The 26,305-nt window shown below is 40.9% G+C and overlaps 1 protein-coding gene across 4 annotated transcripts; it reads right to left on the bottom strand.

Annotated features, from left to right (window-relative positions):
- Positions 1–405: 405 nt before the first annotated feature.
- On the bottom strand, positions 406–26,305 carry RBBP5 (RB binding protein 5, histone lysine methyltransferase complex subunit). 4 transcript variants are annotated; one of them, XM_060231328.1, is made up of 14 exons: positions 26,196–26,305; positions 24,182–24,207; positions 23,893–24,065; positions 22,850–22,990; positions 21,624–21,786; positions 16,801–16,910; positions 15,952–16,071; positions 14,187–14,340; positions 14,002–14,073; positions 13,443–13,560; positions 12,598–12,667; positions 10,679–10,908; positions 7,393–7,587; positions 406–2,061 (listed from the first exon to the last, which is right to left on the bottom strand). In XM_060231328.1, the coding sequence occupies exons 1-14, from the start codon at positions 26,212–26,214 to the stop codon at positions 2,033–2,035; spliced, it is 1,620 nt and encodes a 539-aa protein (XP_060087311.1). In that variant the 5' UTR covers positions 26,215–26,305; the 3' UTR covers positions 406–2,032. The 4 variants fall into 4 exon arrangements, with proteins under 4 accessions (XP_060087311.1, XP_060087313.1, XP_060087314.1 ...); XM_060231330.1 differs by having other exon boundaries at positions 7,510–7,587; positions 26,196–26,282; XM_060231331.1 differs by having other exon boundaries at positions 406–2,058; positions 7,510–7,587; positions 26,196–26,249.

The following is a 26,305-nucleotide window of genomic DNA, read 5'->3' as shown; positions in this document are numbered from 1 at the left end:
CTACACTCAACTCTACACTATTCATGCTAAACATTCTGCAGGCATTTTCATTCTCAGTTCTGAAGCTTTTTTGTATGTCAACATGAAACAATTAATTCACACTTAACACTGGGTACACCTGAATTTAACCTCCCTCCAAAGGTCTTATAATCTTTATTACAAGTAGAGACCAAACCTCGCCCTCCCCTCCAGGTTTGCAGAAATATCTTTGTCTACATGGTCTCCATCTGCAGATTTAATTATCTACATATAGCGCTATATGTCTATTAGCAATATGGATTATCACCATCATTAACAACTATTAAGCTTTTAATGTTTACTGTTTGCTAAAGCAAAACATTTCTTCAGCTATTTGAGTCAAAGAGATTCCTAAAACAATTGGCCCTATAAAAAAGGACGAATGTGTTTAAGAAATAAAACATACCTCTTTATTTACAAACACAGAAGCTAACATCACAGCACCACTTTACAAATAACTAGCAGGCAATGGTCATCTGTATGGTTTTTGTACAAAATATTGCATTATCTAAATAATTTTTAAAATGTGTAAGAAAATAAACCATGGAAAATGAGGTGGAGAATCTTGTGGAAGAAGGCTGGAGTCCATCTCCCTCCCCCTGTAGAACAGCAGCCTTCAGGTCTTTGGGTGAATTGTCAGACTGTGGGTGGCAGGACTAGATCAAGGCAGGCTGAAGTTGGGGATATCATTAAATTTATAATGTTAGGTTTCAGTGGAGGAAGAGAGGCCTTGAGGCACAACATGCAGAAAGGAAAAGCACTAGAATTAAAACACTTATTTGCAGCTGGAAATTAAGTACCCATTCTTCAACATTTAAACCTCCTCTAGCCCTTGGGAGCTCTTAAGGAAGAAATTTTTCTGGATTTTGTTAGATTATTTTCTACACCTGGGGAAAGGAGCTTTTACTCTTCTATTCTGAAGGGGAAATTATTTTCACAAATTAGGAAATGGCTACAACTTTGTACGAAACAACAAACAGCAGAAAATGAAGATGCATAGGCCAGTGCTTTCTTGCATAGGCCAAGTGATAGAAGTCAAATGCACAAGAAAAGGGTAACTCGTACCTTCTATGGCCATGCTTCAATGTCTCATCTGCACTCTAGAGGTACTCTTATCTCTTGTAGATAGATCTCAAAGTGTGAGGTGACCAAGCATCTCCCTATAGGAGATGTGTTCATTTCTATGGTGTGCATGAGATGCAAAAAGCATGGTGAAAAGTACAAGTCACTTGTGCTTTGGCTGCATGCCACATCCAAGGCCCTCCCTGCTCTATCTAGATTTATGGCTGCTTATCACTCTCTCCCCCACTCCTCAGTTCTTGCAGTGAATACCCATTCCCTGAAAAACCCTTGTGTAATCTGGTCATTCTCTGCAGGCTTCTTGATCCCAACTGTCTATTCCAAATGCATACAAATGGAAGGGCAACTTGGAAGGCAATCCCCCTTCAAAGTTATACAAAGGGAATCTCAGCATTAACAGCATATCTACCAACTACTGCAAGCCAGAGTGTGTAACAGATAAAATAATGAGGCACGCAATAATCCACTTCAATTAGCGACAACACGGTAGAAATGTACTCAGGATCCACAGCACTGTGACAGGTATTTGTGGAAACAAAATATCTGGATTAATCTTCTTCATACAGATTATGTAAAAGAAACATAATGAAAGACAGCATAGTGATTTCCTTGTCCTGTGTTGGGACTCTTTACAATTAGGAAGCTTCAAGCTGAAAGCAGTTCCACCAGGTTCTATACAAACCTTCTTTCCTGAGAGTCAGCACCTTCTTTCATGGTTAGCAAGAGGAGAGGTTCAGAGGGAGCAAATTTTCCTCTTCCACAATTTGCATCTTTTTTAAAAAAAGTCGTTCCCTGTATCCATAGGCAGCATGGTTCCTTGTCCCTACCATATTAACTTAAGGTCAGTTCACTATTATGACAGACCATCTTGATTTTAATCCACATTATGGTACCAAGACAAAAAATGAAAAGGTAGGTAGGGTAGAGGATGTCTTCATAAGAGTTCTGAGATCCCACCACCTGCTGGAAAAAAAGATCAAGCATGGATGACAATATTTTCAATAGAGCTCAAGCAATTATTTCCATTTGCAGAATCTAGACACCACAGAAATACTGACAGCAAATGCAGAGAGGCTGGGGAGATTTTTCTCCAACAGGCTGTAGGTTTCATGCTTATATAGTCCTTCAAAGATTTTAATCAACAGCAAGGAGAAATCAGAAATTGCTTAAAGCCTTAAGAAATTCTGAACTTTCTCTTGGATGGAGTTTCTGCAAACTTCCCAGGCTTAAGCACAGGAAATAAGTGAATTTGGACTGTGCAGACAGTCAGCACACCCAGCTTGTATTGGGAAGGGTCTGTTGGGATGAGGATGTTAGACAAATGACAAAGTGAGTAGGAAAGGATTTCAGCCAAGGGTAAATATAGTATCTGTGCTGTCCTAATTAGAGGAAAGCAGAACTGGGACATACACTCTGCACAAAATGAAGCATACCTGCCATACACAGATACACCCACTTAATTTTATTTACTTCATTTATAGTCTACAGTTCTGGCTGATACTCAAGGTAGATTATATGATGTGCTCAGAAGGGATTAAACCATTTATGCTTGTCCACTCCTCTGCATGTACATATATATAGGGAAGGGACGATGGCTCAGTGGCAGAGCATCTGCTTGGGAAGCAGAAGGTCCCAGGTTCAATCCCTGACATCTCCACTAAAAAAGGATCCAGGCAAATAGGCATGAAAAACCTCAGCTTGAGACCCTGGAGAGCCGCTGCCAGTCTGAGTAGACAATACTGACTTTGATGGACCGAGGGTCTGATTCAGTATAAGGCAGCTTCATATGTTCATATATTTGGGGCAGTAACCCTAATTCTCTCACAGACTCCCACATATGGTCTACATAATTTCCCCAGTACCTCCTGGTTGTAATAGCTGTATGTAGAGGTACCTTTTTGGATCCCTGACTGAATGCTCCATTGGTACCATAAAACAACAACAACCCTTTGTGAACGCAGTGAGGTAATCACATAGATAACTACATTCTGATGCATGGTGATATAATTGATGGCAATGAAGCAAAGGTGAAGTGCACTGGCTTTATTTGCTCTCAATGAGGCTGCAGAGATCAATTTCATTGGCTGATTATATCAGTTCCCTCAAAGAGGAGACAGTTTTTAAAAAAAAAAGCGGCACCAATATTTCTTTAATGAAGAAAGCGGCACCAGTTCATTGTAAAGTAAAGCCTGTTTTGATATTGAAAATGTTCACAACCACATTTTCAACACAGCCTTCATAGTGAGCAGGGAAGCAGAATGTTAGCCCTCGCAATAAAAAAGTTTATTTTTTTAAGAACTGAAGCACAAATTAAATACTGTTTTATATGAGGGAGTCTTGATAGATTTCTTACAACTATATGCAGAAAATGAAGCTTTGTTTACACTTAAAGCATTATTTACAGCTAAAGCATTGTTTGTTGCTTGAGTCAAGAAAATATGAATATCACATTGTCATCTGAGATGCAAACAAGCATGTTCAGAGAGGTGCCCAACAAATAATTTCCTCCTGGGAGGAAAAGATGCTCTGAGGGATTGAAGTCAATCAAGGAGAATGAGTCATAGCTATAAACCCCCAGAGACCGGAAAGCCAGCATGATGAAGTGGTTAATGTTGAACTCAGAACTGGGAGACTAAGGATCAAATGTCCACTTTACCATAGCAGCTTTCTGGGTATCCCTGAACCAGTCAAACTAACCTACCTCACAGGGTTGTTGTGAGGATAAAATGGAGGAGAAGAAAATGGTTATGGTTACCCCATTGGGGAGAACGGCAGAGTATAAACGAAGTAAGTACATAAGAAAATACTTTTCAAGGTGAAGGCTAGGATTCAAAATGGAACTTGAGAGGATTATACATAATTTTGCGGTACAGATCAGCTGCTTCATTGATGACTGGACAGCCCAAAGGATCAATTTGACTATAAAGTGACATCAGGAAGAAGGCTCTCCTCCAGCACTCCAACTGCCACAGAGAGGCTCCCAATCTTGCACAGGGATCTGATTGCATAATTCTATATAGCTCTCTAATTAAGTCACATAGACTTCACAGCAATCAACATTTAAGCAAATCAAGAAAATTAAGTAAAATGTGCTTGGCAATTAACCTGACTCTGCCCAAGGTCAAGTATGTACGTAAGCATTAAATGTTGTTGTAGTTGCTATTAGCCTCACTTGTAGGCTGCTTTTCTCACTGGGACTCAAAGAAGATTGAAAATATTAATAAAATTCAGTCAATCAGCTATTCAGTCAATCAGCAAGCAAATTACAAAGTATGATGAGAACATCTAAATCTGCCAAAGATTCCTAGTAAATATGCATTGCAATAACCACAAAAAATATTACTGGAAGAACTGGCAAGGGCAGAGGAAATGATATTTCTACATGGTAACTCAATTTACTTTGAGAGCAACCATAAAGGTCTACTGAGAAGTAAGCTCCATTTTATTAAATGGCGCTTACTGTCACGAAAGAGTTAGAATCACAGCCTTTAAGACTTTAGGGACATGTATGATACCATTCAATCCCTGAAGCACTTCTACAGAACCCTGAAGATTTGTGCTGTCTTCTTTTTTAACAAGCAAAATACAAATGGGAATAATGGTTAAATGGTATGAGAGACAGCAAGAACACTGTGAAACAAACTAACTTACTACATAATACATATGTTATAATAAAACAATTTAATCCAACACACTGTGAGTTAATTATTGGAATTCAATAGAATACAATGGAATGCATGCTGAAGTCCTCGTATAAAATGCAGAATCACCGGGAAATCTTCTGTGATATTTAGAGCAGAAACTTGTCATCAGCTGAGTAAATCCCGATGGAAATGTGATAAAAGACCATTTCAAGAAGACCCTTTTTCAAGAGCTCCCAGCCTTCTATAAAAGTTGTCAGATATCGCTTATTGGATATATTAAATGATGGAATGTCACTGCCTCCTATCACTCCCAAATGGTCTGCTTCGTATTTCAACTGGGCGTATGTTGATGCTGATCGCTTTTTGGTCTGCTTGTGTCTTGTAAAATATTCCTTGATATATTCTACCTTATATGATTAAGAATTGCTATGCATTCTATTGTATTCTACTGAATCCCAATAATTCTCACAACATATTGAATTAAACTGCTTTATTATAACATATATAATATATTGTAAGCTAGTTTCATGGTGTTTTTGCTGTTTCTTATTCTTTTTTAACATGGCATTCCACGACCCTCAATACATTTACTGCAGTTTAAGAAGTTGCAACATATTAAATTAACTATACACAACACAGCAAACAGGTTTCGTCTGAGAAGGCTGACACTGTATTAGTTGTAAGCAAAACCCCCAAGTGCTGATGAATACTCTAAAAGCAACACAACAGGAGCAGAGCAGGAAGGACAATGAGCAAGGTGGGTAACAGGACCAGCAGTGAGGGGAAAGAAAGGATTTTTAAAAAAAATTTCAATTCTGGCAACTAAATATTCACAGCAAAAGCTACTAAGCTTCAAGGACATACAAAATTTTGCATGTGTACCACATTAGAATGTATTAGGTCTGGTTCCTAGGTTTCTCCTGCATCTCTGAACTTTTTCAAGGCATCAAGAAGGAAGCCATTTTGCATTTTACAACAGAATATTAGAGAATTAAAAACTGGATGTAGTCCAACCGGTATGACACCCATGAGACTACATGTGTGCATGCACACATGGAACACGCACAAGAACCAGTAACATGATCAGGATGATGGAGGAATGGTTATAATTTACTAACAAGCAATAACCCTTAACTCACTTAGACTATGTAAGACAACAGCAAACGTTTTATCTTTAGCAATGCACTTTTCAAATGAAACTAGTCAATGTGCATCAAAGTGGGCATTCAAAGAAAGATCACTGTCAGGAAGTACTCTAGCATTTCTTTAAAGTAAAGTTTACAGGAACTTACTCTGTGAAGCAATATATATAAGTGTATTCTGGCCTATTTGTAAACAGGCTAACTTTGATGCAAAACAAAGCCACAATAAAAAGGGAACACATTTCACAAGGGGATATTTTCATGCATCAACAGAATATGCATGTCTGGAGGTAGCCTATGAATATTTAGCCATTCTAAGACACTGCAGTTTCCAGTTCAGTTTAAATGCCCACTGAATGTGATTTGCATGGGAAGGATGGCATTACAAATTCCATATTTAGAAGCAAGAGGAATTTTCAAATATGTATTGCCAGCAAAATGTCCATCACAACAGATGGTAAGGTAAGATTTTGTATTTCAAGAACTCTGGAGGAATGCAGAGTCTCTCTGCCAACTTCAAACACTTGTACTGTTCTTTCTGTGGATCCTGACAAAAAGGAGCAATCCACTCAAGTGTCAGACAGGAAGGTAAGATTTTGCACTCAGTCACCACATGTAGCATCTTACTTTGCCATACATTTAGGTGAGAAACAGTAAAAGAAGGCACCCTGGGACACTACTGAAGGTGGAGGCTAAACCTTTCCACAGCCCCTGAAAATTGAGGCTGCTCTTGTCTTCATAGCTCCAGTCTTCATTCTGGTTTCTTAGTCACACTGAATAGCGACAGAATGTCAAGAAATGGCTGATATATATTTCAAATGGGTAGATGCCACAGTTACAAAGGCAAGTATGAACTAAAACAGGGATATGGAGTTTCACATTACCACATATTTTTACAAGCAATGCAGCCTAACAATTACTGGGAGGTAGCTCCCCTCCATGTTTTTAATATACTCATAATGATCCACAGAACCTGGTTTTTTGCTTCAGCATGCCCCTTGACACTTTATTTTTCTGTATTTGACCCAGAACACCTTTCTTGACTCCAAATTTGTGTGCAGTCCCAAGTAGTAAGCTACTGAGAAGTATCAACAGTTTTATTGCTCTCTAATACAGCAAAATTATCATTTAAAATATTTGCTATATGTGCAGCACCAAATACCAATGGCTATATTAAGGAGGCTAAACAGGACAATTCTCAGAAGAAAAATAAAATATGCTATATGTGCAGCACCAAGTACCAATGGCTATATTAAGGAGGCTAAACAGGACAATTCTCAGAAGAAAAATAAAATATGCTATATGTGCAGCACCAAGTACCAATGGCTATATTAAGGAGGCTAAACAGGACAATTCTCAGAAGAAAAATTTTGTCCATCCTTGAGAGCAGCAGAGCAGCCAAACACTTAGCAAGCAACTGCCATTTGGAGAACTAAAATGCTAAGACTATGCCATGTCTGTATGAAGCAAGGTCACCAAGCAAGCAGACGCTCACGCTGGGTCCTTACCTGGCAAGGGCTGTCCCAGCTCCGCCTGCACTTTACCCTTCGCTGCTCCTTCCAGAGGTAAAGAACCTCTGTCCCCTTTGTAGAGTTTCGGTTTAAATGGAGAATCTTTCTCTTTACCTTTTGATCCTTTAGGCCTGCCTGCTTGCTTCTTCTTGGATTTACCATCTCCCTTCACACCCAGCAGCGGATGGACTTCTGTGAAGGAAGAGGCATGTTTGGAAAAGTAACTTCAAATCTGCAGTTTTATATAAAACAAAACAGCAAATTCACTCCCCTGTCTACTTTGCAACTCTCTGGTGCTCTTGCCATGACAAGGGAAAGGGGAAACCCATTATTTGGTCTCTCTCTCTCTCCCTTTTTTTTAGGAACGAGAAAACAAAACAGTAGTTTGAGCCAAGTAAGAATAGTGGGATGAGCCAGGAGTTGTGATAAAGTGAGTTAACCAGCTGTTCATTATTTTGAATCACAGGTATGAACTTACTGGGTCACTCAGATCAAGAGAGCACCTGGTCCAGATGCTTTAAAGGAAATGCATAATATCAAATATTACTAAACACACACTTCATCTCATTTGAGATATTTGCTATCAAGTGTTCTCAGCCTGGCAAACTCCTTCCTTTTCTTAGAAATGCAGCTAGATAAACATTCCAAACATCTGGGGAGAGCACTAGTATTCTGCTAGCTTCAAAACAGACAGGGACAAGCAGGGGACCTGAAAGGACTTGCAAGGGAAATCTCATTTTCCCCTCCCCCATTATTTCCTCTTTCCTTCTTTGAAAGCCCCCAAGCCTCTCCCTTTTTCCTGCTTCCTTCTCTGCTCTCCACCAAACAGGCAGACTACCTTTATCTGCCCCTTCCCAGCTTCAGCTATCCCTCATTCCCTCCCCCTGGCAGCCTCTACTCAGAGATGCTGGCCACAGGGCTGGGGCCAGTTGCCCAGAGAAGAACCAGCAAGGACTTTGGGGGGATCTCACTTTCCCCTTTTACCCCTCCCCACACTATTTCCTCTTTCCTCTCCCTGGAAATCTCCATATTCTCACCTTTCCCTGCTTCCTTCTCCTTTCCACCCATCAACCAACCTATTGTTTCCCTGCCTCCCAACTTTAGCTATATTCATTTACTTCAGTTATATCCCACCTTTCTCCACAATAGGGACCCAAAACAGTTTACATCATTCTCCTTCACTCCATTTTATTCTCACAAAACACCTGTAAGATAGGTCAGGCTGAGAATGAAAATGTGTAACTGGCCAAAATCACCTTGTGAGCTTCCACGGCAGAGTGGTGATTCTTACCTGGGTTTCCCAGCTCCTAGTTTGAAACTCAAACCACTACAACCATCTGGGTTTCATGAGGAGGCTGCTGTTCAACAGTAGCAAGTAGCCAGGCTTGGGTAAATCAGCCTAGCCCGATAAGTCCTCCCACAAAGGCTATAAAAGCCAAAATAGCCCTGGAAAGGACCCTGCCCTCTATCCCTTAGTTTCACTGATAGAACCCAAGGACTGGAAAACTGGAAATACTGTTATGGTTGCCTAGTAACCCCCACAATGGCCACTGCGTTTTTCAACATTATAAATGCTAGTTCTATTGGGGGGGGGGGGTTAAATCCTCTTTGTATTTTTTTTAAAGATTTCAGATTTTTCTGCAAACCTGGGGCAAGTTTGTAGAAAGAGCTGCCTCATCTGTTTGTGACTCCAGTCTCTGGCTTTAAGTGTTCACTGACTGGGCCATACTGAGAATTATAGATACTGAATATGATTATGAGAGCTGAGCAAAAAAACTTAGGGATCTTATTTGGTTAACCAGTTTCTCAAACAGTCAGGCATAGTGGTATAAGCTGTTTGTTCCTGGGAACTCATGGCCTGCCATGTCAATATTGCAGTATTCTGGAATACGCATCCTCTCTACATGTTCTGTTATACAATCACAGGATAGGGCAGAGAAATGGTGGGGTCTACGGGCAGTTCCTTTACTAGATCTAAAAGTTTTAAAGCCATTGTAATCTCTGATAGACATAGGTAACAGAGTCAGGGCTTTTTTTCTGGGGAAATGTGGTGGAATGGAGTTCCAGAACCTTTTTGTGGAAACAAAATTCTCAAAAAATGTTTAGAAATTCATGAGGGGCACCTGTTTCTCCTTCATTTCCCTCATGAGAGTTCTGGCACCTTTCTCTCTCTCTTCTCTTTTTTGTTAAAAAAAGCTCTGAACAGAATTATAACAAGCTATTCCAGTCCAACTGCTTCAGAAACAGAGCACTGTAGGATGAATTAGACCTACCATGGTTATCAGACGCTCTTAAAAGCAGTTCTCTGGCAGAGCGCCTGGCATGGCAAACTTACTAACCAACTGCAATAATCCTGTGCACAGGCTAGTGGGTACAGCAGAATGAAATAATAGAATAGGCCGTGCCACTTAAGGTTGTAGGTGGGGAGAGTCACAATTTTAATGCTTTCCTGGGTAAAAACTCCCTGTACATGAAAATTGAGTACCTCAGGATGAAAGAATCTAGTCTAGCCCTTCACTTGGATTAGCTTTCCATTTACAGGGAGTCATTAATGTAAAAGAGGATCAACAAACAACACACATGCACAAAAATATGAATGGGTGCAATCTATTCTATGTCCTCAGCACACTGCCATCTCATTCTGCTGCATTTGTAGACCAGACTTTATATTTGTGAAGATCTATAGAGAGGATTAATTAAATTCCTACATTAAAATTATTTATTTATATTTATTTTATTCAACTTATATCCCACCTTTCCCACAAAGCAGGCTCAGGGCGGGTTCCATCAAAGAATCAAACAAATAAAACAGTTAAAAATAAATTAAAATGACAGTATAAACAGCTAAAAATGCAAACTAAACTAAGAGAAACTCTGCCTCTATAGTAGTGACCTTTCAGTCCAAATGTCCATCAGATCCCAAGTAGCTGGAATGAGAGGAAAGGCCTAATAACAGGTGACGTCCTCCGCCTCAACTGAAAGCCTGGCAGAAGCGCTCTGTTTTGCAGGCCGTGCAGAATTGGAGCAGGATCCACAGGGCCTGGATTGCCAAGGGAAGCTCATTCCACCCGGCAGGTTGGATACTGGATGTCTCTGGGGCCAGGGGCCAGCAGAAGGTGTTGGGTTGCTGATCTTTGTGACCTGCGGGGCTCATACGGGGAGAGGCGGTCTCAAGCAACATTTTAAAAAATATCAAACAGAACTAGTGTTCCTGCCCGTTCTTCAGTCTATAAACATGTCAGATGATCCCAGCATGAGCAAAAGGATGGCAGTTCCCACTCACCATCATTAGGTACTCCCTGTAGTTCTATATTGGTTGTTTTGGGTTTCTTCTTTGGTGGCTGAGGTCCATCAGACAGTGACTGTCTCTTCTTTTCAGAGCCTATTCCCTCATCAGGTATGGCAGTCTGAACTGCATCTGGTGGAGGGCCATAAGGGTTTTCTTCTGGGTCTTCCACTTCAGGAGCAATAGGCAAATACAACAAAGCTTTGGAGTCTTCCAGTTCTTCATCACTGGTAAGGAAATAATATTTTCAATATAATAATATATATTGAATATATATATATATTTTCAATATAATAATATTTTCAATATAATATTGAAGTATGGGCAACCCATGCTATAAGATACCTTTCCCCATTCATCTCATATTTGGTTCTTACCACAGTTTGAAAAAGAAGTATCATAGCCACAGAAATGAACCTCATGGGCACATACTACAGGCCCATTTCACACATTACATAGATGGAAATCCAAGTTCATCACTTAGTGTACATTTACAGAGAGCTGCAGAGAATCACAGCTAACTGATAAATATACTAACACATCTTACTCCTTCTGAATTGACATTTTTTGTGCATAATATGGACCATGGTTACCCAGCATAAAAATAAACACTCTCTGCCAACAAGACTGAAAAAGCAACTGAAAGCTTTGTGAAGAAAAGACAACTTAACTACAGGTTGGAACAACATGCCATATATCTATCAAAACCCCCAAACTGAGTGTCATATGGAGAGAGATATACCAAAATAAATTAATTTTTTAAAGTTTGGGAAGAATCAGTTATGCACCACTCAAGAACAATCTATTCTGAGAACCTGAAAAGGAAAGAATGGAATAGAGCCATAACAATATTTTAAAAGCAAACTACAGTGGTTCCTAAGCAGTGACACCTTCCTAAACCCATTGACTATGGACTTAGAAAGGTTCAACTCTGCTTAGGATTGCACTGTCAGAGTCTAAACTTCCACAATATAACATCCTATATATTTTGGACTGGGGAAGGCAATGGCAAACCACCCTGTAAAAGTCTGCCGTGAAAATGTTGTGAAAGCAACATCACCCCAGAGTTGGAAACGACTTGTGCTTGCACAGGGGACTACCTTTACCTTTTCTTAAAGACCCTTCAGTTCAGGGAACTCCTCTTACAAAATTAGAAATCAGGTACAGAATACTGCCTTGAGGAGAGAATGCTTATCACACAGAAATCACAATGATACATTTATGTTAGGGCTATAAAATGTTGTGGACAAGATGGTTAGATTGTTTAATATGTTTTGATTTAATGTGTTTCAACCATGTCTTTAACTAACTGGCCAGTCTACTCTTAAAAGCTTCAATATTTTTCACACCAATATGTAGAAAATCCATTGGTGGGGGGGCATCAGAAAAAGGCATCACTCCTTTTTCATCACTCAGGAAAGAATATCTATTCTAAGAGCTTGCTTGTTGCAACATGCATGCATCATCAACAAACTTTAATTAACAGCTTGATTAAAATCCTATAATCAACCAAGGTTTCTTTAACTGGGTTAAAAAGCAATTTAAAGGTATTTGCATGATTAGCAGATAAAGCTAAAGGTAGTCCCCTGTGCAAGCACCAGTTGTTTCTGACTCTGGGGTGACGTTGCACCATGACGTTTTCACAGCAGACTTTTTATGGGGTGATCTGCCATTGCCTTCCCCAGTCATCTAAACTTTACCCCCAGCAAGCTGGGGACCCATTTTACCAGCCTCAGAAGGATGGAAGGCTGAGTCAACCTTGAGCCAGCTTCCTAAATCCAGCTTCCACCGGGATCGAACTCAGGTCATGAGCAGAGCTTGGACTGCAATCCTGCGGTTTACCACTCTGCGCCATGGGGCTCTTATTAGATTAGCAAATATATATCCTTTTAGCATCTTCCTGTCGTCATGTTTACCTGCTACAGAAAGCAGCTATGGGGTCTACACTGGTTACATCCACTTCCTCATCCTCTGCTGCATCAGCACCTGCCAAGCAGAGAAAGTTTAAATCTCAAATTAGGGAGAACAGAAGCATCCCCTTGGCAAACTAGAGACTGAACAATAAACATGAATAAGGTCAACATGAGCACTAATGTACAGAATTACACACATGCCATAAATATTTAACCATCAAGCAATGACCATTTCTGAAATGGATGAGGATCTCTTCTCTCTAAGAAGTCAGAATCTTTAGGTAGCAGTTATAATGTTAACTTTGGCTTTATCTAGCGCACCTTCTACTGGGTTGGGCAACAGCCAAATCAGAGATGACATAAGAGATCCCAAAATCTTTTTGACTGAAAAACAGATTCAGGATATTCCAGATGAAACGGAAGCAATGGCAGATAAGGAGTGCAATTAAACCCTTCTCTGATATTGTTTCCCAAAAGTTGCTATTATAGCAAAACAAACACACTTTAGCAGTACTGGAGGAAAGGGGTTCCCCCCCTTATTTGTAGTCCTCCTCTGTCACCAAGACACAGCAGATTAAATGCTATAAAAACAACACAATCTGACATCCAATGAACAATGCAATAGCATTACAGAATTAAAAACAGCATGATTAACAAACTAAGGCAAGCTATATCATAAACAATGCTGACAGTGGATTTCAAAGGAAAAAGACAATGCAGTTAAAATAAGATAATGCCTACAATAAACACTGCCATAGACTACATTGCAGAAGCAAACCACCCATCTCTTATATTAGATTATGCAAATTTGTATTAATGCACACAATTTTATTTTTTTTAGAGATTACCTGTCTGTTCTGGTTCACTCTTATCTTCATCTTCTATATCAAACTCAGATTCCCGCTCTTCATACTCTACATTTTCATCCAGTTCCTTAAAATCAGGAGCGAAGGCACTCCAGTTTTCCTAAAACACAAATCCAAAGAACATTATACTCATTAAATAGCACCAAGGCAATCATATCTTAGCTCTGCACCAAAGATCTCTAACCACATGCAAAATCACAGGACAATTCCATCTTTGAAATTCTAGGTCACAAGGCCTGCTAAATAAGTGGACTCATTAGTTATGCTGGGTTCTCTTTCAAAGCCACACAGGAAAAAAATACTGAAAGGAATGAAACAGAGTCTCATAACTACCTCTCTGGCTATTAGCAATTAATTTTTCCAGTAGACTGGAGTGAAATGCACACTTGATCTTTTAACACACTTATCTTTAGAAGGATGTTTCTTCTTCTGTGAAAAAAGATTACTGAAAGAGTACTGATTCACAATAATGAAAAGGGAGTCATTCAAGGAAATGGAAAATTTTAAAATGGCAAGAAAATACATCGCTATCACCACCTACCACTTGATTTTGAGCCCAAATGGATACCACGCCACTGGAAATGGAAGCAATGATAGGTCGGACAGGATGCCACTAGAAGATACAGAGTAAATAGGGTGAGACAGAAGAAAAGTAATTAAAAACAGATTAAGTCAACTGGTTCTGACAAAATTAATCCACTGAGAATAAGTAAAAGAAACACTCACTGCTACATCCAACAACAGCTCCCCTCTAGTGCCATGAAGGATTTTCACTAGGTTTCCAATGCTCTTCTCCCAGATGTATAAAGCATGCTGACGTGCTGATCCTGCAACAATATATTCCCCATCACCAGAGAAACAGCATTTCTTCCAAGGTGTTCTGCAGACAAAGCAATCCACAAAATAAGTTAGCTTGCTACATTGTGCACTAATGAGAAGAAAGGATTTCTAGGTAAGAGTCAAAATTGGCAACTGTAGAAAGATGCTTTTAGTGTAATGAGTGGCCAGATATGCCAAAGCAAGAAAGAGCATTTTATGCAACTAAATTACTCAAATGGGTTAGTAGGATGTATTTTCTTAATTTCAGTAAATGTATTTGAAAACTTGAAAAAAAATATTTTGAATAACAAGCAATACATAGCTTATATTAACATAATAATAAAGAATAGCTAACCGAATTAACAATTAGTAGGAGAATAAACATGCCATGTCTTTGTAGTATCTACCTGAGCAGGACTTTTTTTGTAGAAAAAGTCCAGCAGGAACTCATTTGCACATTAAGCCATACCTCCTGACAGCACCATTGTTTCACACAGGGCTTTTTTGAAGAAGAAAAAATGCAGCAGGAACTCATTTGCATATCAGGCCACACCCCTAACACCAAAGAAGCTGGAACTGTGTTCCTGCTAAAAAAAAGCCAGCCCTGCACCTGAGACAGAAACTTGCATGAAATCTCATAGTACTAGCACTTTTAATGGATAAGAGTGGTGAAAAAGTGAATCACTGTTTGCAATAAATTCTATTACGGGGTACCATAGTTCAATAAAGTGATATAGGGGCTACTATTAATTTGTGACTGTTGATCTAATATTTTTTTCCATTATGCAATAATCCCAAACACACTGATACCAAGCCACAATCGCTGGAGGTTTAATATTTTTCCATGAAGTGGCTATTACTGACCTTGTGATTGTGTATAAAGAAGCTATCAGACCTATTACCTTCCATTTCATTACATTTTTGCAGACTTGGTGTTCAATTTGTTAGAGCCAGTTTGGTGTAATAGTTAAGTGTGCGGACTCTTATCTGAGAGAACTGGGTTTGATTTCCCACTCCTCCAACCTGCACCTGCTGGAATGGCCTTGGGTCAGCCATAGCTCTGGCAGAGGTTGTCCTTGAAAGGGCAGCTGTTGTGAGAGTCCTCTCAGCCCCACCCACCTCACAGGGTGTCTGTTGTGGGGGGGGGGGAAATAAAGGAGATTGTGAGCAGCTCTGAGACTCTGAGATTCGGAGTGCAGGGCAGGATATAAATCCAAAATCATCATCATCAATTTCCTTATGTTGCAGACCAGGGCATAAATAAATTTACAGAAAAGTATAAGGAGAGAAAGAATGGGCCAGTCGGGGCAAAGGGAGGAACTGTGCTAGAAGTGAAGAAGTTTCATCATCACAGTAATACCGATACCGTTTCAGGATTGTCTGCTAGAGACCATATCCAGCACTTCAGTACAAACATAGCCAGGAAGACAGGGTAGGCCTGGAGAGCCAGGAAGCCATTTCACCTGTATGATCATTCTGGAGTCCACACCTCTGGAATGACATATTTAAGTTTTTGGAGGCAGAAGACCTATAGAATATTTTTCTCTTTCAAGGCTTGCAAAGCAACAACTTACTTCAGAGGACCTACTGAAGGATCCTGTTTTGTAGTGAAGTTGGAACCTGCAAAACAAAACATGCCACTCTCAAGACAGTTCTTTCTTCATTATCCCACCTGTTCACTAAGTCCTGAAGTTTCTGCATTGGCTCTGGTTCTCCATCTCTACCACAGGTCAAAATTTCCCGACCATCATAGACTCTGATTATTCGATCAGCTGTATTTATTAGAAAGCAACTGAGGAATAGAAAGGTACATAAAATCTTGTAAAACATACATAAAATTATACATAAGATACATTAAATCTTGCACTCCTCTATCTTACACAAGCAAGAGAAAAGAGACATGTCATTTCCCCCTTCAAACATCAGCTCCTTAGATCATAACACAAACTACTTTTGAAAGACCTTTCCTTTTAAAAAGCTATTTTCTGCAAAGCACTGAGACTGCTTTTTGAGAAAGCTTGAGTACACAGGTCAATGGACCCCCGCCAGAGTCCTTATTCCTCTGAGTTATAATACAGCCATTTCTCAAATTTTTCAAAACTATGTTTAGGACTTTAACATTCTGCTCTGTCATATTCCAAGAGCCTGGTACTTTTCTACATCTTGTGCAAGCAACAAAGGACATTAAAATTGATAAGCCTGTTTGGAAGCATTTCTGAAGAGCCTGAACACAGCACCTGACTTAAAATAAATGCATCTTGAGCAAGAATAACATTCCAGCACAATCCTAACATAAGCACCTTTTATTCCAAGATTCCCAGTGCCAGAAGGAGAAAGATGATTTTAAAGGCAAACAGAAAAACAAACTCCACCCATAACATGGGCAATTAGCAACCCCAGGAAACGCAGTTGTTTGTGCTCTATTGCTTTCAGTGTCAATTAGGGAACTAGAAGCATTGGGAAAACTCACTTAAAGGGAAAAACCTTATATTTGTGCTCTATCAGTTGTTCTCCAACTCACCTTCCTTTCCGTGCAAATTCTATGGATTTAATGGCCGTAGTGTTGCTGGTGCCTGTGGTTACTCTGAAAGAGGCAACAAGGTCCTGAGTGTCCGTCTTTAAGACCAAAATCTAGAGGGAGAGGGGAAGGGGGGAGGGAGAGGGGGAGAGGGAGGGGGGAGAGAGAGAAAGAAAGAGAGAGAGAGAGAAAGAGAGAAAGAAAAAGAAAGAGAGAGAAAGAGAGAGAGAAAAAAAGAGAAAAAGAGAGAGAGAAAGAGAGAGAGAGAAAGAGAGAGAGAGAGAAAGAGAGAGAGAAAGAGAGAGAGAGAGAGAGAGAGAGAGAGAGAAAGAAAGAAAGAAAGAAAGAAAGAAAGAAAGAAAGAAAGAAAGAAAGAAAGAAAGAAAGGAAGGAAGGAAGGAAGGAAGGAAGGAAGGAAGGAAGGAAGGAAGGAAGGAAGGAAGGAAGGAAGAAAGAAAGAAAGAAAGAAAGAAAGAAAGAAAGAAAGAAAGAAAGAAAGAAAGAAAGAAAGAAAGAAAGAAAGAAAGAAAGAAAGAAAGAAAGAAAGAAAGAAAGAAAGAAAGAAAGAAAGAAAGAAAGAAAGAAAGTTAAAATCCTTTGCTGAGGAACAGTGAGGAAAAGCAGTGAAAAACTGCACAGACCTCAAACATATTACCGGCAATGATTTCTGGGACACTGAACAAAGGACATAACTATCTCTATTAGGGATGGGCACAGACCAGAAAATGCTGGTTCGGTTCCCGAACAGAACTAGTCCAGTTTTTAAAAAGCCCCACACAGGACTTCGAGGCTCCAAAATGGCAGGTTGTCTCCAGATCACTCTCTTCAATGTACGTACCAAGTTTGGTCCACATTGGACTTTGGGGGCTGCATTACAGACCCCTAAAAAAGGTCATTCAGTGCAATGCTTTTCAAAGGGATGTCACCTCTGCTGGTTCAGGAGTAACAAAAACTGACTTGGGTGAGCTAGAGGCCTTCAACGCGCACAATTCCTCCCTGGGGTGATCCTCCACATGGCCCACATGTTACATGCATGTCAGATTTTGGGGGGATCCAAGTAGCAGACCACCAAGCAAGGTGTCCCCAGGAAACTGTTTTGGGGGGAGTTGTCCTGCGCCATTTTGAGATACTACAGTGTGGACCTGGTTAAGCTACAGGCATCAGACTCCCAGAGTACCTCCCCAGGGACCACCCACATGGCTGCAGGGGGCTGTCTCTTCCTGGGACCAGCCACCCAGCCCTGGCAACATGACAACTGATTGGGGCCAAGCCTTCCATCCTACCTGGTAAGGTGACAGGAACAACCAAGCCTGGCAACTGGGACTCACTGCACAGCTGTGGAAGGGGGCACTGGTGGACTAGCTAAGGGAATGTGTGGGAATATGTGGCAGAGGAGAAAGGATGCTTTTTTGAAGGAGCAGAAAGGTGACCCCACAGCCAGGGAAGAGGGCAGTTAGCCAAGCCCCCGAGAAATCTGTAGATAGTTTGGGTGCCTGAGTGGGAGAGGAGAGAGGAAATCTCCCAGGCAGAGACTCAAGCAATGCAGGAAGAAATGAGATGCTTTGTGGAGGAGCAGAAAGGGAGCCCCACAGTCAGGGAAGAGGGCAGTTAGCCAAGCCGCACAGAAATATGTAAGTAGTTTGGGTGCCTGAGTGGGAGAGGAGAGAAGATGGCCCCCAGGCAAAGACTCAAGCAACACAGGAAGAACTGGGGTGCTTTTAGAGGAGCAGAAAGGGGACCCCACAGCCAGCATGCAGAGAAAGGGAGGTTTTCAGAACCCACAAAAGTAAACAGTCTACCCCCAAATCAAATCAAAAACATGTTTTAAAAGAAAAAATCTATCTATGTTTCCCACTCCTCACAGCAAAGAAAAAGGCGGGGGGGGGGGGAATGTAGCTCTGAATGCAAGGAAAGGAGAAAAAAGAGAGGTAATGCTTTTACTCTATAGAGGCCAGGAGATTCAACAGATTTCTCCACTCACCCCAGTAATTCCACCCCCTCCATCCACCAAAAGATATTCTTTCATGTGCAAGGATTTGCAAAACAAGATTTGCAAAAACCAGATGCAAACAGAGGACAGGAATTCACCCCCAATGATTATATATATCCCCCCCCCCCATCCTGAGGAAGTCAGATCGATGCCTGTCACTGGATATTAGACTTGCCTGTCAGCTTCAGACTGACACTACTGGTCCCTCGATGGCCGGAAATATCCCACCCATACCCACTTTTCAGCACCAAACTCCATGGGTGGAGTTTCTTTGCCAATAGTGCACAAGAGGTTATGAACTGAGCAGAAAATTCAGAGACTTCCTGGTCCGAACATGTGACTTTCGAACCGAACTGTCCGAACCTCAAACAAGGTAAAGTCTGGGCCAGATTTTGTTTGGTGTTCAGGTCTGTGCCCATCCCTAATCTCTATCTTCATCTGCTCGCTCTCTCTCATCCATTAAAATATTTAGTGGCAACAGTGTCAATTTACGAACTCTGATTCAAGCAGACATGAAATTAGAAGAGGAAGGAAATGATCAGAATCTCAATCTCTGTAGTCAACTTCATGCAATTCATACAGAAACCAATAATTTTCAAATTGCCTATAATGACATCTTTCATACCACTGAGCACCTGCCCCTAATAATTTGTTTATTTACTTAATCTTGGATATTTCCATCCCACCTCATCAATATCCTGCTCTAGGTGGCTTACAATTAAAATCACAACAATCCCTTTGAGCAGGACTCCACCCCCACCTCCAAAGAGGGTTGTTAAAATCTTGTGATTACATTTTTTTAAATTAGGATTTTAAAATCCCTGTCACTCTTTCCCCCCAAGTGCTTAAAATTTTCTGCAAACTTGGCTTTTCCCTCAGGTTTGTAGGATGATTTTCCTTCTCTATACATAGCTCTGATCTATAGATCTAACAATCCACATCTAGGACCATACTCATTATTATATAAAATGAAACCCATACTTCGCTATGGTATTTAATTACTTTTAATCCAGTTATAGTAGTTCTGGGAATATATTTGTGTGTGTTTTAGGAAGGGTGTTTTGGTTTTGGAATTGGTTTGGTAATATAATAACAGTAGGAATAAGGGGAAATACAACGGGCTCTAGAAAGAGGTTCTGGGCAACTGCCCCCCCCCCTGTTGTTTTCCCACCCACTCACCCAAGTGAAGGCATTCACTCCCCATAACCTTCATATCTTCCCACCCACCCAGGGCACCTGTTTTCTGTAGGGGACTTCAGCTTTCCATATCCCCACCTCTGCACCCTCTATCTAGGAAAAGTACATTCTTTCTGCACAGTGTGGACCAAAGCAGCTTACATAAGTCTCCTCTCCCCCTTTTGATTTTAACAACAACCATGTGAGGTAGGTTAGGTTGAATGTCTGTGACTGGTCTGAAATCACAGTGTGGACCAAAGCAGGAGGGAAGCAAACTCAGCAGGGTATAATGGCACAGCGCTCACCCTGCAAAGCTGCCATTTTCTCCAGGGGGGCTGATCTCTGTCATTTTGAGAGCAGTTGTAATTCTGAGTGATCTCCAGCCCAAACCTGGAGAGTGGCAACAATGGTTCCCCAGAAGGAAGTGGCTGTTTTGGAGGGTGAAGTGAATGGCATTACACTTGTCTGAGATCCCACCCCTCTTCAAAGCCCACCCTCTCCATGCTCCACCCCTCAAATCTCCAGGAATTTCCCAACCTGGGGTTGGCAACCCTATCTCCTCTCCAGTCAACCATCAACCAGCCAACCATGGAAGGAATGCACACCCCAAATTTTGAGTCCAGTGGCAGCCAGGACACCTGGTTCAACTATCTGCAGTCTCTGTTAACTGATTTTCATCTCAGAATACAGGGCTCCACAGCTGACCAATCAGAGAGAAGGGTGTGGAAGCAGGCTGCCAGGCACACAGCAAAGTTTTACTCCATTGAGAAAACATATTTTACCCCTTTTCACCCTCTTAGGAGTGGAATTTCTAAAAATCCCTTAAGAGTGGGAGTTTTCAGAGATGTCAAACTCATTTGTTATGAAGGCTGGATTTGACATAAATGAGACCTTGTCAGGCCGGGCCATGTGTGTCATAAAATGTAATGCCAGATAGCAGAGAGATAAACTTTATAAAGGACACACACAAACACAGTTAAAGCTTTTTTAAAAAACCTGTAAACATGTTTAAAGGATTAGGAGTCTTGCAATATTTTGTTTATTTAACAAGTCTCTGATAACTGACACCTGAATAACTGGAGACAATGTCTGTGCTGTAGCAATCTTGAGTATGCTGTTCAATCTTGTGTATGTGTAAGGTGCAAACCTACTTTTGATTTACTGACATTCATTGCAGAAATCTCATGGTCAATGCTTTGAGCCTAAGACCCAGATGAAAACATGAAATGTTTGGGAATTGTGAGCTTTGTGCATAAGTTGCTTCATGTGCTGGTTAGGCAATGGAGAAAATTTGCTCTGTAGCTCTTGTGTGATTGAGCAAGCCTGGCAAAGCAAGCTGTGATGCAGACAGAAGTAAGAGAAAAAAGGAAGCAGATGACAATGAGGTGCTTGCAGGCTTGATAAGAGTCCTCCAGGGGCCTGATCTGGCCCTCGGGCCACATGTTTGACATTGACACCCCTGGTATACATAATGGAAGGAATGCACTCCCTGAATTCTGGGTTTCTAGGGCAGGAGATTCAGGCTGGGCACTGATGAGTCAGTCAGGACACTTGTTTTTATATATACAGATGATCCTATTAAAAGGTAGTATTCAAGAGAAGCCATGTATAAGACAGTTAAACAGACCACCCACTTAAGATAAACTCAGTGACTTCTTACCTTCCCTTTGGCATTTCCTGTATAAATATATTCTCCTCGCCGGTCAAAAGAAGCCACCACATTTAGATCAGAATCATCATCCACTGGCAGGATGACATGTTTTGAATCAGACAATGTTAGCATGACTGGAGCTGACTTCATTGGACATACCAACACCCTGTTCCTATAAGAACAAGAGAGACATTTTGTTTTTAAAAAAGAAAAATTTGAATATTGCTCTTTTCTTACCTGATCTCCAGAATAATATTCAGAATATTTAAATACTGCCATTGCATTCTGAGTTAGGATTAGACAAGAAAACTGCACAACTGCCAACATACAAAGATTTCTATTCTTTCCCATTTAACTTGTCTTTCCTCATGTTGTCTTTCTAACAACATGACTGATGTTTGTTTACTGAAAAACATAACCTGGAATATGGGGTTAGATGAGAAAAAAACCCTGAAAGTGCTTGAACAATGGACAATGAAAGATCAGGGTGGGGGAAGATTTCCATGCAAATATATACAGGTAATAGAATTTTGCTTTTCTTTGAGTTCCTACATCTTGGTTTGACTCAAATTCAGCCTGTTTAATTTCATTCACGTCTCCAACAGTTTTATAACCAATTGCTGCTGGGTGCTGAATTAATCTAAAACTCTGCATCATCATACTGATTACTGTCAACCCAGTTCTGCTTATTTCTTCTGGTAGTCTCATATAAAAGTTAGCCTTAGTGATAACGCAGATCCATAAAAACCTATTTTCAGGGGGCTGAAAAATGACATCATTGAACAGAACTCTGCATATAATCACAGGGCGGTTGCTGGTTTATCATACTCCACTACTCTACCTCCACCACTCTACAGGAACACTAAGGGGAGGGATGGTGGCTCAGTGGTAGAGCATCTGCTTGGTAAGCAGAAGGTCCCAGGTTCAATCCCCGGCATCTTCAACTAAAAAGGGTCCAGGCAAATAGGTGTGAAAAACATCAGCTTGAGACTCTGGAGAGCTGCTGCCAGTTTGAGTAGACAATACTGACTTTGATGGACTGAGGGTCTGATTCAGTATAAGGTAGCTTCATATGTTCATTAGCCAATTCAAATAGTAACTTGCAGTATAAAATACAAACACGTCCCCTGTATTTAACGATACTGGCTCTGAAATGCTACTAGGATACTCTAGAAGTCATTCAGATTCCAAAACTTCTCTACGAAAAGGGTTTAAAAAATAGCAATGTTACTCACTGATCTCGGGGATGGTACTGGACCTTTAGGATAGGGGAAGGAAACCGAAACCTCTGGTCACAGTCACCAGTCAGAACATCCCACTGAGATACCATATTATCAGTTGATGCACTCACCAATTTGTGACCATCTCGACTCCAACTAGGAAAGAAATATTACAATAGAGATCATGATTTACAGAAGAAAATGTTTTGTGACTTTCCCATTTAAAATTTTACAGAATCCACAGAAATATTTGATACATCATAAGGTTTTTTTCATTTACTGAGACAACATAAAATGTTCAAAAACTATAAGATGAGTAGCTATTACAAAACTGTACAAATGAACATAATGGGTGCTGGAAATGAAAGTCTGAAAATGACCATGGAAGCCAAAGGAGGAACTTTAGACTTTTTCTGAGCTACTGTGCCATCTGCAATCTGCAAGACTGGGTCTCAAATGAAGTCCCTTCAGTGTGCAAAACAAAAGCATGCACTTGGAAGAACAGGATCTTTACTGTAGTGAAACAGTGGCAAGGTGTTTTTGAAATTAATCTGTGGTATGCCACTTTTTGGTCACAGAGGAAAAATTAAATGTTCTAGTGAGCTAAACAAGACAATTCAGTTGCAGAAAGAAAGAAAAATCAATGAAAGCACTGATAAGTATGCATAATTCACTTGAACATTTATGTAGTTTCCTGGATTGTAGAAATAAACAGATTTATCATCTATGATAAAACCAAAAGTTTTGACTCGTGAAAATGGTGTACCATATACATAGAAAATATCCTGTTTCCCACTCAAGCTTCAGACCATAGTTGGGGAATGGACATAGTCAGTGGAAGAGAACACATTTTGGTCTCAGGCACACAGGTCCTCATCAAAGGATCTCAGGTAGCAGTGTAGCAAAAGATCTTTCTCACCTAAATCCTGGAGAGCCTATGACAATCAGAGTAGACAATAAGCTAGAGGGACCAATGTCCTGACTCAGTTTCATTTTTGATCATGGTCAGACAGGCTAGCTATAAATCACATTCAATCTGTGTTAAGATAATTCCTTACCATAATGAACAGACTGGATGGATGTGGGCACTTATGATTTTTGCTATGCCTCTGGTCAAGAAGTCCCAGATGACAATTCGTCCATCATTACATCCCACTGCTAGAAGAGTGCCCCACCTGTTAAAAGTACAGGTAAGGGCCATACTAATACAGTCCAATGTGCCATCAGCTTCCTGAAAACAAAGAATGACCCATTTAGGTCTTCCCTATGTAACATTTTAAATAAGAGGGCATAAATAAACTCAAGGCACAATGTTTACAGGATATAAGATATATAAAAGACATTTACCTCTGGATAATTCTGCCCAAAGGATTCTGAAAATAGAAGCAAAAACAAAAAACAGAAATAATTGTACAATGTTACTTTCTTTGTGTCACAGAATACCTAAGTGCCGAAGCCTGATCCTATAAGCCATGCTGTACATTAGAGGGGGAAGCAAACCCAACTGAGAAGAAAAATCTAAGAAGAGACAGCCATGTTAATATTCTTACCTGGCATGTCAGAAGAAAAAAAAAGTAACTAACAAAATATTGTTGAGAACTTCTCGAATAGCAGAATGCAACAAAAACAGAAACAAGTCACAACAAACCTTATTTGAATACTGCAAATTCCAAAGCACTACAAAAATCCTCTTAAAAATCACTACCATGTCACCTCTTGCAACGATGTCAGGGACATCAGAACCATGGCCTAGCATATTTGATGTGTAGGCAGTGTCCTGAAGAGTCATATAGTAGGTGATGTAAAAGATCTCTACCTTTCACCTTGACAAGCACAGCTGCTGTCAGCCAGAGCAGACAATACTGGCCTTGACAGAAAAATGGTCTGACGCTCTATAAGTTAGCCTCATGTGTTCAAAAAGTTCCCCCCTCTCTCAAGGCATCAGTGTTTGCCACACTAAGAAACTACCATTAAACTGGAGGGACTGTTCATAATCTGATTTACACAGGAGACTAGATAGATGGGAATATAGAATCAGGGCCTCCGCTATACCCAATAGGGTCCTTTTGGAACACACTTGATTATATGAGAAAAGACTGAAGGCCTCAGAGGAATTTATTCCTCTACTTATGTTTTTTTTTTACCCAGTCTTTTCTTTAAGGCACCTTACAGTCAATAAAAAAATGCGTAAATTAGTAAAATATATGAATAAGCAACAGCACACATATTTTTTACAATTAACTTGTGTTTCACAATGTTTTATGATTACCATTTATATTTGTTGAAAGCAATCTAAAACCTGTACCTAGAAAAGGGCAGCAAAATTGAAAAGAAAAATACAGCTATCCCCACCACAATATTCCTTTGGTGAGAATGTGGCTACAATTACATGGCCACATTCCAGGGAGTAAACCCACTGAATAACATGGGACTTACTTTAGAGTAGACCTGATTAGAATTTCTACTTACATTTTGATCACATTTGGAGGGCAGATCAATTGGACTTTCCACTATGTCAAATAGGCTACACTTTTTGGAGGTTTTGCTGTGCACTGATCACTTGCTTAAGTTTTCAATAGCCGGCTGCTCACTAAGCCTCTTTCCACCTTACAAACTAATATGTGACTAGAAGATGGGTGGTCTTGCCTCTAGAGAAGGCAATCCCACTAGGTTATTTTATTCTTCCTAGCAACACAATCACTTAAGTTCCTACCCACAGCTGGGAACAAATGAACGAAATCATTTCAGAAATAAACATTTACCCAAAAAATCAGTTACAGCACAGGCCCCGGAGCCCCCAACCGGCGACGTTCTCTCCCTGCCTCTGCGACAGCCTCTGCCACAGCGATCCAAATCGCGCGGGAGAGGCTGCAGAAGCAGCCGCCGGCCTCCCCGCGCCGTTTAAAGGCCCCGCCGACTAGCTGGTCTTTAGATGGCGCGGGGAGGCCGGCGGCTGCTTCCGTCGGTCCTCCCGCATGATTTGGATGGCTGGCGGGGCGGCTCTTAAGCCGCGGCCAGGAGGGAGTAGGGGGCATAGAATTTTTTAGATGGGAGGAGGCTTTTTAGAAATTCAGGTGCTCCCCGGGATTTTTTAAAAGCCCCCTTAAAAATCCCAGCTATGTCCTTGCTCCCCAGGACGCCTCTGCTTGAATAAAGAGGAGTCCCTCCAGCAGAGCCCCCTCCGTTAAAGTTCATAGGATGGACGCCACCGCTCTTGGACCCCTCCCCGACCACGCCCCCTCCCGCGTTGCCCCCGCCCCACTCCGTCCGCCGCTCCTCTCTGCCGGGGCTCTCCCGCCTCGACCCCACCCCCACTTGCGAAGCTCTGAGAAGGAAACATCAAAGGAACGACCCAACCTACCGAGCAGCTCCAGGTTCATCTCGGCCACTCTCTCCCTCTTTCCGAGCCCGCTCCAGAACGAAGGACCCAGAGGTCCTCACTCCAAAGAGGGCGTCCCATTCCTGCCTGAC

Source organism: Heteronotia binoei, chromosome 2, assembly GCF_032191835.1.
Source record: "Heteronotia binoei isolate CCM8104 ecotype False Entrance Well chromosome 2, APGP_CSIRO_Hbin_v1, whole genome shotgun sequence".
NCBI classification, from domain to species: Eukaryota; Metazoa; Chordata; class Lepidosauria; order Squamata; family Gekkonidae; genus Heteronotia; species Heteronotia binoei.
This window is presented reverse-complemented; position numbering and strand designations above follow the sequence as displayed.